Genomic DNA, 16542 nt, shown 5'->3' with positions numbered 1-16542 from the left:
AATGTGTATAAATTTCTTTGAGAAAATTGTTTTAATTGGTTGTTTCAGTATAGAACTGTGGCTTTCAAGTGAAATGCTACCTTCTTTTCTGCCAGAGGTATTTCAACGATGTTGCTTTTCATTCTGCAGGTGCTTGTGGTGGGTTCCTGCAGACAGGAGATGCTCCAGTCTTTCTTTACTCCCCAGGCTGGCCTGAAAGCTACAGTAACGGCGCTGACTGTATGTGGCTTATCCAGGCCCCTGATTCTACTGTGGAACTCAACATCCTTTCCCTGGACATTGAATCTCATAGTACATGCAGCTATGATAAACTTGTGATAAGAGACGGTGAGAAACGTTTAAAAAACAAAGTAAAACAAAAAACTACCAAGTTTCAACCCTGACACACATTTAGTTTACATTCAATTATAATCATACTTGTTTACTGCTTCCATCCATTTGCATGGAAATGCACAGGTATGATGGTCAGTGAAAGCATGAGATACTAGAATTGGCCACCATTTCTGCAGAACATAGGGAAAGCATTAAATTGCCTGGGGCAAAAGAACCCGCACCCTATGTTAGGGAGAGCATCGTATTCCCAAGAGGAAACACTCCCTGTGGTTTAAGTAGGAAATTATGATCTGAGTTTCCAGGCTGTGCTGCTTTCTTGTTGAAAGGCTATGGAAATAAATCTTGATATTTTATACCTGTGGCTTTAAGATCCAAGTGTGAAAAGTATTTAAAATTGCAATGTATTCAAGTTTCTATTGTGTACTGAATCTCTGGGTAGAATTAAGGGCTAATATTTTTTCATCTTTTCCTCTGTACCCAGGTGTGGTATTGCTGTGCAATGAGTGAGGGATATAAATAATGCTTCAATGCAAGATGCACAGAATTGTGCTTCACGATTTGCATGGGACAGAGGAGAATAGGGAGGCCATATCCTTTAGTCGGTGTCTCTTACAGTGAGGCCCCCAGTCGGGCAGCGTCAGTATCACCTGGGAGCTTGTTAGACATGCAAATTCTATGCCCCACCCCAGACCAACTAAACTAGAAACTTGGATGGGTCCTAGATCTGTCTCCAGTTAAGGTTAAGATCAGGGTGAGGAGAGTAAGGCAGGATTGGACAAAGTACGGAGTCAGATCCTGTCTTTATTTAAAATTTTAATATTTTGTTCATTTTACATTAAATTTCAATTTTTGAAATATTGTACTAAAATATTTTTATCTTGACTTCTGAGGTCTCTGGCACCTCCTTAAGTCTTGACCCCGATGTGAGGTGCTCCCCTCACCTGACCCATGTCCCTGCCTCCCGGTGGTAGAGTCTCTGAAGCTGGGGACCCACTGCCCTGCATGACACGTATTGCAACACCAGTGCCTGCCTAGACAGCAGGTGACATCTAGTGAGGTGTTAAACTGGAGGACAGAATCAAAGGGGCAGCTACTAGGAGTGCAGGCTCGGTGTTATGGATCTTATTTTCCAAGAGATATGAGAAGCATAGAGTTTTCTATGAACTTCTCAGTTTGTTAAATTTTGGCGATTAATGAAAAATGCTTCAGAGCATTTTTTTTTTTTTTGGACCAAAACATGTGTTTGATTTTGGCCCACTGGTGGCTAATGTACATTTTCATGTCCCCCTTATCCCCTTAACCCTAGACCCCCACTAAGTATAGTGAGAAAGATCAAATGGCAGAGGTGCTTTAGTTTCCTTCTGTAGGAGCTGGGCAGTAAGTGAAGACTCAAGTCAGTCATACAAACATGATCAGATGGTAAACCATAACTTTCCCCATTTTACCTATCAACTATCTGCTCTCAGCACATTGCCCAGAGGAACTATCATCTTTCCTCTTTTTTTTCTTTCTTTAGGAAAGAAACGAAAATCAGTAGACCCAACTCAGTCTCATTGAGAGATAAAATATACACATGTGAAATAAGTAACAACATATAATAAGCTTCAAAGCTTTGTGATGCAGTTAATTAGAGAATAAGTCAACAGATTTGGGGTGAAATGTGTAGCAAAATAGCATAATGAAGATAAGAATGCAAAAGGAGTCACAGATAAATTTTTGAATGATAAAAAATGCAAAAGTTTCCAGAGGTCAGAACCCCTGTAAAGAATGCCTTTCCAAGCATCGTGTATTTATAGCTGTGCTAAATGAGTAAGTTTTAGGTTGTGGTCAATGTCAAAAAAGAATCATTTTGCTAGTTGAATGAAAGGGCAAATTTCCTCACGTCTCATATTTCTATTTTTGTCTTTTTTTAAGTTTCAAATTAATTAATTCTCTGCCTTAGGGAAAAAACAACGTATTTTCCCAGCCAAGGAATCTAAGTCCTTGCTCCGTTCAGGCTTTGACTGAGACAGTTGTTTTGATCAAAATTTATAATCAAGAGAAAAGCCAAAGGAAAAAGGGCCTTGGGGGTTACCCAGCTCCCATTGATGTCTCTGGAGGTGCACATTTGCTGACACTATCTTTTTTCATCCTCCACACATGGAGAGAACTGTGTTCTTATAATGGCAAAACAAACAATGAACAACAAAATAATGAAAGGAAAAAAGAAAACCCCACTGAAGGTGAAGGCAGACTTCTGGGCAAATGACCTTATAACATTAGCATCGGATCTGGGGCTGAAGAATCAACCTTATTTTTTTTTTTTTTAGATACTTGACCTTCAGCAGTCAGAATAGTTTAGATCAGTATCTACTGCACATATCAGCGCTGGTCCTCAGTTACTTCCCAATCTCACGTCCTCTCATTTTGAGTTTTCGTTCCAGGAAGAGCTGTCAGCCAGTTTTTGGAAAGGCAGTGGGAACTGGCAAAGAAGTTGTTATTAAAAAGGTTAAAGAAAAAGACAGGCGGCACCGTTACAAACTGGAGCCACAATGATGTAATCCCTGGAATGTCCCTGTATTTGGTAATCCTGCTGCCTCCTAGGAATGGGGATGTTTTGAGAATAATGTGTGAGGCACTTTGGCTGGGTTGCAGTGATGGTGGAGGATACTTTTTTTACAAGATTGTTATTGGAGTTTAGTTGATTTACAGTGTTGTGTTTCAGGTGTGCAGCAAAGTGCATCAGTTATATGTATGCCTGTATCCACTCTTTTTTAGATTCTTTTCCCATATAGGCCATTACAGAGTATTGAGCAGAGTTCCCTGTGCTCTACAGTAGGTCCTTATTAGTTATCTATTTTATATAGAGTAGTGTGTCTATGTCCAGCCCAATCTCCCAGTTTATCCCTCCCCAACCCCCTTCCTCCCTGGTAACCGTAAGTTTGTTTTCTGCATCTGTGACTCTATTTTTGTTTTGTAAGTAAGTTGTGGAGGAGACTCTTAAGACATCATATTTTCACACTGACATTTCCTTTCTTTGGTCGTAGGAGACAACAGCCTGGCCCAGGAGCTAGCAGTTCTCTGTGGCAGAGAGATCCCTGGACCCATCCGGTCTACTGGAGAGTACATGGTGATCCAGTTCACCTCGGACTTCAGTGTAACCAGGGCGGGCTTTAATGCATCGTTTCACAAGAGTAATACGTTCTCATAGTTCTAATTCATTCCATCTCATCTACCTCTTGCTCTCTCCCTAATATGCTCTGCTCGTTTTTCAATGCCAGGACACAAGTTCTGAGTCAGAGCACACAGGTCTCTGCCCAGCCTCTGGGGGTTATCCTGATGTCAGGTATTAAGTCATAATCAAAAAAAAAAAAAAAAGAAAGAAAGAAACTGGCCACATTTGTGAATGATCCCCCATCTTCAGTTCTTTGGGCAGGGCATCTTCCCTCCACGGTAGGCACGAGAGTAAGATGTTTAAAACAAAATTTCAGCCTAGCGGATGGCTGGAACCGGAAGACAGTACATATGCATAACACATCAAAGGAGCAGCAAGTCAGAGTTACCTTCAACCTAAGAAATAACCAGTCAAAGTAATGCAGGAGATATCGTCATAAATCCCTTGGTTGAAATGATTCATTCAAAGGTTGGCAGGAAGAGTGTGTTGCTCTTGAAGTGTGGATTTGGTGAGTCTGACAGTGTGTACCCTGTATGGGAGGCTGTCGTGTGGGGTGTGATTGAGACTTTCAAACCCTGACAACATGTGAAGTCCAAGCAATCATTTTCAACCCACACTGGGTTAAAGTTAAGAAGCAGCCCACAGAATGTGAAATTTCTAAAGTCTCTCATATTTTTAACTGGAAAACCTAATTTTAAAGTAGATTATCAATCTAGACATTAAAAATGAATGTTTTCTCCAGTATTATGTATGCCTTTTATAGAGTAGGGAGCAACTGAAGATAAACGATCGTCCTCACTGTCAAGGGGGGCCGGCTGCAGAGTGGTTTAAGAGAATGGGCTTGGGAATTAGACAGACCCAAGGTAAATTTCCACCTCTGCGTTGTAACTAGCCGTGTGAGCTCCCTGCCCTCACTCACTGATGCTCCGGTTGGTCGGTCCCTGACAGCTGGCGAATAAGCGTCTGCTCTATCCGCTGTCTTCTCAGCTCGAACCCCTCACTCTCTCTCACGTGGCTCGTGGACATGTGCGTGACAGCTCGCGCTGTGTAAGTTAACATGTGGGAAACTAACTCTTGCCCCCCACCGTTTCTTACCTCCCCCAGCCCCAGACTTGCTCATTCCACGTTCTTCTCAATTTTAGGACGTGGAAAGTGCATTCTTCTAGCTATTTAAGCCAGGAGGCTGGCCTCACCGTTGACTCTTCTTTCCTGGCTCCATCAGTCCCATTCATCAACAAGCCACAGTGGTCCCACCCTCGCAATATACCCAGAGTCCAACCACTTCTCCCCATTTCTACTGCCACCATCCTAGTCCAGGCATCTATCAACCCTCCTTGGGCTCAAGAAGTCACCCCCGTACTGGAACTCTGGCTTCTGCTTTTCCCTGCCCTTCCTCAGAGTTTAAGTATTGCAGACAGAGTGAGTCTTTAAAATTTAAGTCAGATCATGCCATTCTGATGCTCAAAACCCTTCAATGTGTCCCTCTTCTTACTCAGAATAAGCCCTTGCAGTGTCCTGCACGACCTACCGGGCTAACCGTTTAGATCTCTCATTTGGCCTCATCCATTCTGACTTCTGTGATGCGCCACTAACACAGCAGCCTTCACGCCAGCTGTTTTCTGGACTGCAATGCTCTTCTCTCAAACACTCTTATGTCTTGATTCCCTGTCTCTCTTTTTTTTTTTTAATTTATTTTATTGATGTATAGTTGATTTACAATATTGTGTTAATTTCTGCTGTACAGCAAAGTGACTCAGTTATACATAGATATACATTCTTTTTCATATTCTTTTCCATGATGGTTTATCACAGGACATTGAATATAGTTCCCAGTGTTATACAGGAGGACCTTGTTGTTTATCTGTTTTGTATATAGTAGTTTGTATCTGCTCACCCCAAACTCCAAATGTATCCCTCCCCCCACCTTTCCCCTTTGGTAGCCATAGGTTTGTTCTCTTTCTGCGTCTGTTTCTGTTTCATAGGCAGGTTCATTTGTGACGTATTTGTGATTCCACATAAACATGATAACACATGGGAATTGTCTTTCTCTGTCTGACTTACTTCACTTAGGATGTAATCCCCCATTTCAATCAGTTCTCTGCTCAGATATGACTGCAGTAATGTGGCCTTCTCTAACTGCCCTGGGCAGTATAGTTCATTTTCCCTCTCCCCGTTCATCTTTCTTTGTAGAACTTATCACCACCTCACATATTAATTATGTAGGTGTTTGTTGTATGTCTGACTCCTCTGCAAAGTAAGCTTCATGAAAGTTAAGGGATTTGCCTCTACTGCTTACTTCTACATCCCTATCTTAGAAACAGAAACAAAATGAGTACCGAGGGGCATGTGCTCCATCCAAGCTTGTTGCGCTGATTGTTTCCAACATCTTTTGGTCCCGAGTGAGTTTCAAACCACATTTCTATTGCCTATACTTTGAAAATTCTCAAGACAAACAGAAAAAGCATCAAAATCCAGTTGTGAGTGTTATTTAAATGTGCTATCTTTGTTTCTTCCTGGGAAGGTTGCGGTGGATACTTGCATGCAGACAGAGGGATTATCACGTCGCCCAGGTACCCAGAGACCTACATTCCCAACCTCAACTGCTCTTGGCATGTCCAGGTTCAGAGTGGTCTGATCGTTGCCGTCCACTTTGAACAGCCCTTCCAGATTCCAAATAGAGACTCTTCTTGCAACCAGGGGGATTACTTGGTGGTAGGTCTTGTTTGCTGCTTTTTCTAACTACTTTCTCTACACACTTCATTCAGAAAACAAAACCATGATGTTTCTCCTCCTGGGCTATGAACTGACAGAACTTGTATATCTCATCTTTATCAGTAGGAAGGAAACTGTGCAATTTTAATTTGTCTTTCCAGCTAAAAAATGGACCTGATATCTCTTCTCCACCCTTGGGACCCCATGGAGGAAATGGGCATTTTTGTGGCAGTCGCCCTTCATCCACTCTGTTCACCTCAGATAATCAAATGTTTGTGCAGTTCATTTCTGATAATAGTAATGAAGGACAGGGATTTAAAATCACATATGAGGCAAAGAGTTTAGGTAAGTATTTTCATTGAGAATAATGTCTGTACTTTTCCTGCAATTGCTTGGCCTTTTTTGTTTGAACAGATTTGAGAAAAAAATATATGAAGTTTTTTTTCTGAACTAACAATAATAACGTTAATAAGAATAGCTACCTCTTATCAAGCACTTACTTTATGCTTGATACATTTGATATCTCATCACGACTACATTTTCTTCATTGTTCCCATGCTTCAGATAAGTAAGATGAGGCTTAGATTGTTCCAAGGCCACATATCAAGAGAATGAACAAAGTGAACTTCTCCATGAGTATAAATTGAGCTGATCTTAATGATCCCCTGAAATTCCTTAGACTTTTCCATTATAAAATGTCTAATTATAAGTTACATACAGTTATAGAAACATTATAAGAATGATAATTACATTGTTTTGTAATCATCTGTGTGCTTCTTTTTAAATGAACATATAATCCTCTGATTCTGTTATTACCCATTTAATTATATATTACAGTAATGGTCTTTACTTAATTACCTTGTCTTAATTATACTTGATTTTAATTATATTTAATTCTACTGTAATGATTTGATTTTTGTGACATTTATTTTTAGAAAATGTTTAATTGCATAAATAAGTAAACAAGCATAGCTTCAAAGAAGGGAAGGATTGGTATCTGTAAAGAGTCTTTGTCCCCTTAAAATTAGATAATTTGGATTTCAGGATAACCCTATGACCTCAATCTCAGATTCCTGGACATATTTCAAAATCTGTATTAATCTAAATGAGCCATGTGTTTTATTGCACATTCTCCAAAATATGAGAATTTAAAACGTCAGCAGAATTTCTTCATTTGAAGAGAGGAGAGGAAGTAAGTCTCCACCAACTGACACAGAAAATCATCTAATACCTCGTGTAGATTCCATGACTACAGGGAATGTCCTTTCACCACTTCCCAGACCACATAGCTCTGGCGCTTAGCAGGAGCCTTTACCAGCACAGCTTTGTGACCCCAGTACCGCTACCTTATAGGTAGCGAGTTTCTCATCCCTCCCCATCTCCATGCTGAGCTTTGCTGCTGAGTTGTGAATGGGCTGGATTTCACCTGGTCCTGAGCCTTTAGAGAGCCTTATAGATTTGCAAACACTGTAACTCTTTCATTGCTTTTTCGACCCTCTGTTCATGCAAGAATGGTATGGCCATTACCTTCTCGCCATCTTTCTGCCTTAATATTAGACTTAAAAGTCTTTTGATTTCAAAACCTGTTGTGATATGGTCACTCTTGTTTCTCTCAACTTTCTGATTCACCCATTTCCTATAACTACAGTCAGTTCTACTTCCCCATCTATCTTTCCAGCACACCAACTTCTTTGCCACTTCAGTTTCTCAGCTTTTAACACATGTTATTCAGTGAACAACTTGTGGCATCAAATTAGCCTTGTTCTACACCATCGTTCTCCAAGGACACTCCTTCAGTGTGGTTGATTGAGATTTCTATGTCCCTGCGCTCGATGCTTTTATTCTCACCGGATTGATTGACATTCTAATTAATTAATTGAACATTTACAAAGTGCTTCACACTGTGCAAGCTACCAAGTCTGTTGAGGAGTTCAGTGCAGAGCGGGAGACAGACAAGCAAAGGCACAGGTAGGACACGGTACGATGAGGCTAGAAGGAGGGGGCTATCGGGAGCTATGGATGGGAGAAGGCTCCCAGAGGAAGGAGACTGACAGAGATTTGCCAATCAGTGAAGAAAGGAGGTGACAACATATCAAGTCTCAATGGCTGTGCAATAACAAGGCATTTCCGTGAATTTGAAAGAATTCACGACTGCTGGAGAAGAGAGTCAAAAGGAGCTAAACATCATGGTGGTGAAGCAGGCAGGAATCGTGATGCTGAGGGCGGCACCAAAAAGAGTTAAGATGTTAACTGGAAGGCAATGGGAGCCCGTGAAAGATTTTCATCTCTTGGTCTTCAAATGCACCTAAATCCCAAAGAAACATAAGGAGTGAATGTCCACAGAGTTGTACAAATGTATATCTCCTTAGTCTTTTAAACATCAGTCTATTGACCTGAATGGTCAGGGGGCAGTTAAAGTGCTGGTGCCTTTACGTGCTTATCGAAGTGGTGGGTATATCGTTATGCTTCCATGATGTGCTACTGCACGCACCGTGCGCCATAATCTTTTGGTTGGCTTTAGGAAGGAGTGAAATTTCCAGTGAGAACATATGGTGTGGCGAGGTAAAAAGTGATACATGTGGTAGCTCCCTTGATAGCAAATTCAGAATGTATTTGCTTAAAAAGAAAAGGAGGATAATTCCAGATGAAAGGAAATTAAGATTGGAGGTACAGATAAAGAGACTTTTAAAAATGAAGGCGGCAGTTGCCTGCATCCTCTCTCTCCAGACCGTAGGTTGATTTAACTGTGTTTCCTGACAGCCTGCGGGGGCAATATTTACATCCACGATGCGGATTCTGCTGGATACGTAACCTCCCCCAACCACCCCAGCAATTATCCGCAGCACGCTGACTGCATTTGGTTCATAGCTGCTCCTCCCGGGAAGCTCATAAGGCTGCAGTTTGAAGATCAATTCAATGTCGAAGTAACACCCAAGTAGGTCACTTCCGTTTAATTTTCCTCCTACCCAGAGTTAGTATTTTTCAGCTGTCACATCTCAGAACAATTTCCTTCTTCTTTGCTCAGCAACATATATGGCAAAGGAAATCTAGGGACGGGGAAGGGAAATGCTTAACACCTGGAGCTTGAAAACCTTGCCTGCCGGACCCTCACCCATCAGCTGAGCAGATTATGTAAACAGACACCGTCCCTCCTGACCCTGTGCATATCCTCCAAGAGACGCGGAGGATGGCTGTCTGAGATTTATATTATCCGTCTTCCTCCCACAGGGAAAAGAGAGTGTCTCTGGTAGACGAATATTTATGTGGCCAGCCCCATACTCAGTGTCATAAATGATAAAGTATCTGTTTAACAAATGGAAATTTGTGACACCAGGGGTCACCAGAGTCAGAAGCGGCACTAAAGCAAGGACAGTACGATTTCCCAATCTCTGTTTAGTAAGAATCTTTAAAGATTACAAACCAGAGGGTTTGTCTTACTATGTTGAACACAGATGGAATAACTACCTAGATTGAAAAAAATCTGTATCTTTCTCTTCATTTAACAAACGTGTATACATCTGCATGAATACATGCAGGGTGCAAAGCTCAGGTATGAGAGCTTTTGCTTACCAGTTCTGGACTCCTGATATAATGCCACTCTCCCCTCACTGAGCATTAATTGGCTGGTTGACTTTCTCAAGAAATACTGGGTAAATACTTGTCCTCTTTTAGGGACATGGAAAATTCCAGCTGAGATTCTCCCTTAGCCCCGGTTACACAGCTATCAAGAGAGAGTTCATCTTTGTCATGTGAAATGTGTCATAACATCATGTGAAACAAAATACTTGTGTTTTGACATTCCTAGGGGTTGATTTGAGAATGATTTTTACATTTCTAAGACCAACAGAATATGGAAGGCGAGTAAATATTCTTCACTGTGGTACATGTAAAACCTGTCTTTCTGAGCTACAAACTGGAGTGTATAATTCAGAAAAATATCATACAGCATTTTGAAGTGACACACCACCTACACTGACTCTGTCATAGTGTCTACGCTGTGTTGTGTACATAGCGCTACAGAAATGCTGATTTAATAATGCCCTTGGAGAAAGTGAAGCCTTTATTATCAAAATATGTCAAAGCCATAGACTTTGCAAACTAAACAGAATTTTCCTTCCACCGTAGCTGTACGTCCAATTACCTTGAGTTGCGAGACGGTGCTGATTCAAATGCACCAATGCTTTCCAAGTTTTGTGGAGCTTCTCTGCCTGCCAGTCAGTTGTCCTCAGGAGAGGTGATGTATTTGAGATTCCGGTCTGACAGCAGCCCCACTCATGTGGGATTCAAGGCCAAGTATTCCATAGGTAACAACATTTTTATATTCAATAAGATAGTAATGACAGGGCTTCTCTGGTGGCGCAGTGGTTGAGAGTCTGCCTGCCAATGCAGGGGACACGGGTTCGAGCCCTGGTCTGGGAAGGTCCCACATGCCGCGGAGCAACTGGGCCCGTGAGCCACAACTACTGAGCCTGCGCGTCTGGAGCCTGTGCTCCGCAACGAGAGGCCGCGATAGTGAGAGGCCCGCGCACCGCGATGAAGAGTGGCCCCAGCTCGCCGCAACTAGAGAAAGCCCTCGCACAGAAACGAAGACCCAACACAGCCAAAAATAAAATAAATGAATAAATTAATTAATTAAAAAAAAAGAAAGTAATGACAGAATAATTGCATTAAAACTTTTTAAATGATCATGCCATTTTTAAAGAAGCCTTTCTATCTGCCTAATTTTCAGTTATTTTAATGATAGAAATAAGTAAGGAATGTGAATGTTTAAAACCACAAAGTCATGTATCAATTTTAATTTTTACTTTAATTTCCATTTAAAAATACTCTTTTTAATGAACTTGAATATTTTGTATTTTTCCCTAACTTGTTAGTGAAAACCATATCCAGTTAAATTCTTTTCTTCCTCTTGTCATGAAATATGTACAATATTAAATTGCAACACTCTTTAGTAATCAAATAACTATTTTTAGAACAGTGACTTTGACCTCCTCAACATTAATAGATAATCGAGATGTTTTTTCCCCTAAATCTCTAGCGCCAGGTCATTCATTCAGTGTTTTGATTTCCTTCCTTTAAAAAATGAGTAATAAATAATGCATTCTGAAGATTCACTACAATATGGTCACAGTTATGTAGAATTTAGTGTCTGTTGGGTCTGAACACTAACCAAACATATTTAATGCATTCAAAACTTGAAAAGCCTAGTTGTAACAATATTTAACCTACATCATGGGTCATTTTATAGCCTGAGGCAAATTGTATATAATTCAATCTCCCACATCCAGCTGATAAGAAATAATTGGATAGTAATTTTCAAGGCCCTGAGATACCCATTCCTACAGTAACACGTGTATTTGATAAACTAGAAATGGCAGGCATGACTAATCAACCACAGCGCTGTTTTTAGCTGAGCTAGGACTTAGTCTACAGAATCACTAACACAGGGTGCTAGGCAGGCCCTATCAATCTCTCAGTTAGTTCTGGAATGAAACCTACTTGCAGCTAATAGCTCTTACATAGTGTCCCAAGAGAATTCATGAGACGTTACAGAATATGCCATTCAACAGTCTTTCCGTCTTCCCTTTCCCATTATTAGATTGGACTTGTGGTATCATTTCTCTGTACAGCAATAGCAGATGTCATGTAGTAAGAGAAGCACAAACTAAACCTTTTCAGTATTTTTAAAACTTCAGTTCATGTTCTCTTGGCACCTAAAAGCTTTTAAATGTGCTCGTTAAATTAAAAAAAGAAAACCTATGATAGAATATTGCTCTTTTTCTGCAGCCGAGTGTGGAGGAAGAGTGACAGGGCAAAGCGGAGTCGTTGAAAGCAACGGGTACCCAACGCTTCCGTATACAGACGACTTGTCCTGTGAGTGGCATCTCCAGGGACCCTCGGGACATTATCTCACCATCCGCTTTGAAGACTTTAACCTTCAGGATTCATCTGGCTGTGAACGAGACTTCGTGGAGATCTGGGAAAACCATACGTCTGGTCAGTGAGATATGTCAGCTGTCTTTTGGGGGTATCTATTTTCACTGGTTACTCATTCAGCCTCTGAAATTTCCTCACTTCCAAGTAAGGCAAGACTTTTTTTTTTTTGCGGAGAAGTGCAGATCAGTCAGCTCTGGACAGTGCCAGCTTTTCTCTCCCTCAGTTCTTACCCATGAAACAGTGGTGTCCAAAGCCCCGGTGTCATTCCCTAGCTCATCCTGAGGCCACACTGAGAGAGCACGGTGTGCGGAAGGCGTCCTCTTCCAGGGAGACCTGCCAGGGCCACACTCAGATGTTTGAGGGGCATCCTGTAAGGGAAGGAGGGAGGCGTAGTGTACCCTGGAAGTACTATGAGGTGGGCGCTTGTCCCTGTCGCCTGGGACCACTTCACCAACCAAACGAGCAAGCCTCCCCCATTGTGCTGATGCCCTTGGCTCTAATCGGTTGCTGTTTTTGTCACACTTCCTCATATACTTGGATATATTGATTTTTATTCATGTTTGACCTGCTTCTCTTGCCAGAGGTCACCATTTCTTCCTGGGCAGGGTCTTATCCATTATTGTTTTTTTCTTCGTACATGCAGAATATCTCAAGTAGAGGTGAAATGAAATCAATCACCTGGACATATAAATACTTAATTATTTGACTCTCACAGGTAACCTACTGGGCAGATACTGTGGAAACACCATTCCTGACAGCATAGATACTTCTGGCAATGTTGCTTTGGTCAGGTTTGTCACAGACGGCTCTCTCACTGCCTCGGGATTCAGACTACGGTTTGACTCCAGCGTGGAAGGTATGTTCTTTGATTCATTTTATATAGAGAGATAGATAGATATAATTGAGCACCTACATTGGATAGACACTCCTCTTAGGCCCTGGTGTGACAATAACTAAAGACACTGTGACGCTTGTCTTCCTGGGTCTTACTAGTTTAGTGGAGAGGCAGACATTAATCAAATAGTCACACCAATAAATGAAAAATCACAACTGCAGTCAATGCTACAAAGGAATGGATCTAGCGCTGTGAGGGGTGTGAGGAGGTGAGAGCCGAACCGCATTCCTCGTCTCAAGAAAGCCAGTCTATTAGTGCTCCAGTCACTCAGAATTTGCGTTCCAAACTCCCTGACAAGCGCAGGAGAAATACAGATCTTGTCTTGAAAAAACTGGATGATGACTTTCGCCTTCTGATTTTCCTGACTCTGATGATTACGGCACTTACTGGACTCTCATATTTCTTGGGCCATGATGACAAAAGGCTGCCAGTGAACTACCATCTATGGAAGCAGAGATTAAATATTAACTATCAGAGGTAGTCCTCGTGTACATACAGTGATAAATAAGAGCACTGATTTTGTCTAGTGGGACAATTAAAAAAATGCTTTACTTTTGAGAACATTCCTTATAGGATTGGATTGGAAGTCTTCTTGGTTTTTTGGTTTTTTTTTTTCTTCTCTCTCTTTTTCTTCCCCCCCTTCAGCATGTGGTGGGGATCTCCAGGGCCCTGCTGGGACCTTCACTTCTCCCAACTACCTGAACCCAAACCCTCATGGCTGGATGTGTGAATGGAGAATCACCGTGCAGGAAGGACGGCGGGTCGCCCTCACTTTTGACGACCTGAGGCTAGAAGCCCATGCATTCTGCAGCAGTGAGCACGTGACAGTAAGTGTCCCCTGCCGTCAGGGATGGTATAGTCCATTGTTTAAGGAGTTTATTGACCCATAAGTCACAGTCAGAAAACTAGGTCAGGAACATTCCCCTCCGTGCAACTGTATCTCACACAAATTCTAAGTATTTTAGATAGAACAAAGTCACAATAAATGTTTGCCATAATTTTTATAAAAGCTGTTTTAAGAGACTATTAGTTGTCTCAACCTATATCAGGGTCATAGGCAGGATAAATTTTAAAGCAAATGATCATTACACATGGAAAAACCTGTGTAAACCGAGAAGTTAAGCCTATGGGTAGCACAGAGCTGATTGGGACCAGAGTCACAGGACAAGACACCACCAAAAGTTTTAAGCAGATGGGTGGTCCTGCATAATTACTGTTCTCTGCTGGACGTACCGAGTGACTCCTCTGCAAGACCAAGGCCGACTGTCTTCCAGGTTGCCAGGCTCGTGCTTTGAGATTATACCCTTAGTATTCTTAGCTTCCCTTAGCAAAAGAAAGCTAATGAAATCCCTGAGTGTTAACTGTGAACGACAGATATATATGCATTTATACTGTATTAACTGTAGATGAATATTAGTATATTTTCCACCCAACTTGCCCTTTCTCCAGTCTTTGTTATCTCAGCAAATAACTGTTCCAGACTTCTGGTTGCTCAGGTCCAAAGCCTTGATGTCTGTTTTGGAGTCCTTTCTTTCACACCTTAAACTGCACCCATAAGCAAGCTCACTCGGCTAGATCTTTACAAGAGATCCAGAATCTAACTACTTCTCACTACATCCACTGCAACCGCCGCCATCACCACTCATTTAGATTTATTTTAGTAACTTCCAACTGGTCTCTACTTCCACCCTTGCCTCTCTGCATCTCAACACAGCAGCCAGTGTGATGGGTTTAAACCTAAATCAGACCATGAGGCTTTCCTTGAAAATCCTCTAATGGCCTCTTTTCTCACTCAGAGGGAAGTCCCACATCTTCATAATGGCCCAACTGGCCTTACATTATCTGCTGCCCCTTCCTTCTCCTACCCATGTGTCTTATCTCAAACCCCCCTCCTCTTGTGCTCACTAGGATCCAGCCACACTGGCCTCTTTTCTGTTCCTTGACTGACTACCCTAAGGTGCACCCACAAGCACTTCCCATGTACGGTTGCCTCTGTCTGGGATGTTCTTCCCCAGGCGGCTTCCTGGTTCACCCCCTCAGTTCATTCAGGGCTCTGCTCACATGACTTGGTCCGAGGAGCCTTCCCTAAGTACCTTCGTTAAATAGACCCCACCCCACCCTGGTCTGGGTTGGTTTCACAGCACTTCACACCAGCTGATAGTCCTCGCATCTATTTGTCTGTGTGTTGGCTGCTCGCCCCACTAGAATGTAAGCTCCACTTACAGGGACACGCACTTCGCTTCGCTCCCTGCTGAATCCCCAGCGCCTGGCACGTAATAGACACAGTCATTGTTGAACGAATCCATAGTCGAAGAACTAGCATTATCCTTCTCAAAAATGAGCCACTTTTGTTTGTATTTTCATCGTCTCCTGCTGGTTAGTGAATTTCAAAAATATGAAACATCTCTGTATGTTACTCTCTCTTTGTATTGCTCTAAAATGGTCATATTTAAGCTTCAAATTTCGCTCTCTGCTTCTAATATACGAAGGACTGAAATGTTGTCTTTTATCAGATACTGAAAATCACAGAGCCCAGTGTGCTTTCTTTTATTTGGAAGCCAGGAAATTTTGGACCTAAGTTTTCTTATTTTAAAGGAACATTTTTTTCCTATTGTTGAATGAATAACACAGAGACAAGAATGAAGTAGAAAAAAAATTAACCACTCCCACTATATCATATTCTGAAGCATTTTCTTATCTTTTCTTGGCAATGAATAATACTATGTAGTTGTAATTAGGTGACAGAAATTCATTTGTATACTAATTTTCATCAGTTTCTCTCATTATAAATACAGTGGATGCTATTGAATGGTATTTGGAGAGTTGAGAAAATAAAAAATATAAAAATACTTGGAGTTCTACATAGCCATTACTAAAATTTTGATGTATATGTTAACTTTTTTTTTTTCCTTTGAGATCATATTGAAATATAATCATTAGGAATCTTACCAGCAGAATATTCACATGCCCTACAGGAAAAGTCATACTTTCGGAACTCATATAATAAAATAAAATCTACAGCATCAACCACAAATTCTGAATCATGTCTTGTCATTTCCCCATCTCTGAATCATAGATGCCAAAGGCACCTACTTTTCAACTCTTTCAGCTACTTCTTTTGGTATTTATGTCATTATTTCAAAACAATATTCCTATGCTGCTACTACTCTATTTTTTCTGTCTTAGACATTATCTATCCACATCCCACTGTGGAAGATGAGGATTTAGCTGTCTTCAGAAACCGCCCCACCATCACTGCAGATGCACGCGGGGTACACGTAATTCACTTACACCCCTCAACTACCTCCCCAAATACTCCTGTCACAGATTTTGTTAAATTGTTATTCAAGGTTTACGTTAATATTATTATGAAAACATCACTCCCACTTGAACCAAGTAGTGTACTCTGTTAGCATTTGCTTTTGATTTTCCAAGTAATAATAATAATTGTGTCCCTTTTACACTTTCATGGTTTTTCTTGGTTTTTCACGTATCTATCACTAATTCTTCC

At 41.3% G+C, this 16542-nt stretch overlaps 1 protein-coding gene and 1 long non-coding RNA gene across 2 annotated transcripts in view; one reads left to right on the top strand and one right to left on the bottom strand.

Moving 5' to 3' along the window:
- The window catches only part of CUBN (cubilin), a 284343-nt gene that overhangs the window by 189340 nt on the left and 78461 nt on the right, over positions 1-16542 (top strand). Inside the window, exons 42-50 of the mRNA XM_082452723.1 lie at positions 130-327; positions 3360-3506; positions 6009-6199; positions 6361-6544; positions 8960-9134; positions 10325-10503; positions 11987-12196; positions 12852-12992; positions 13677-13858. Of these exons, the coding sequence (XP_082308849.1) occupies positions 130-327; positions 3360-3506; positions 6009-6199; positions 6361-6544; positions 8960-9134; positions 10325-10503; positions 11987-12196; positions 12852-12992; positions 13677-13858 (1607 nt within the window). The remainder of the gene's footprint in view (positions 1-129; positions 328-3359; positions 3507-6008; positions 6200-6360; positions 6545-8959; positions 9135-10324; positions 10504-11986; positions 12197-12851; positions 12993-13676; positions 13859-16542) is intronic.
- LOC309656471 overlaps positions 1-16542 on the bottom strand; it is a 518263-nt gene that overhangs the window by 456951 nt on the left and 44770 nt on the right. The window lies entirely within an intron of this gene.

Source organism: Balaenoptera physalus, assembly GCF_965194825.1.
Source record: "Balaenoptera physalus genome assembly, chromosome: 2".
Lineage (NCBI taxonomy): Eukaryota > Metazoa > Chordata > Mammalia > Artiodactyla > Balaenopteridae > Balaenoptera > Balaenoptera physalus.
This window is presented reverse-complemented; position numbering and strand designations above follow the sequence as displayed.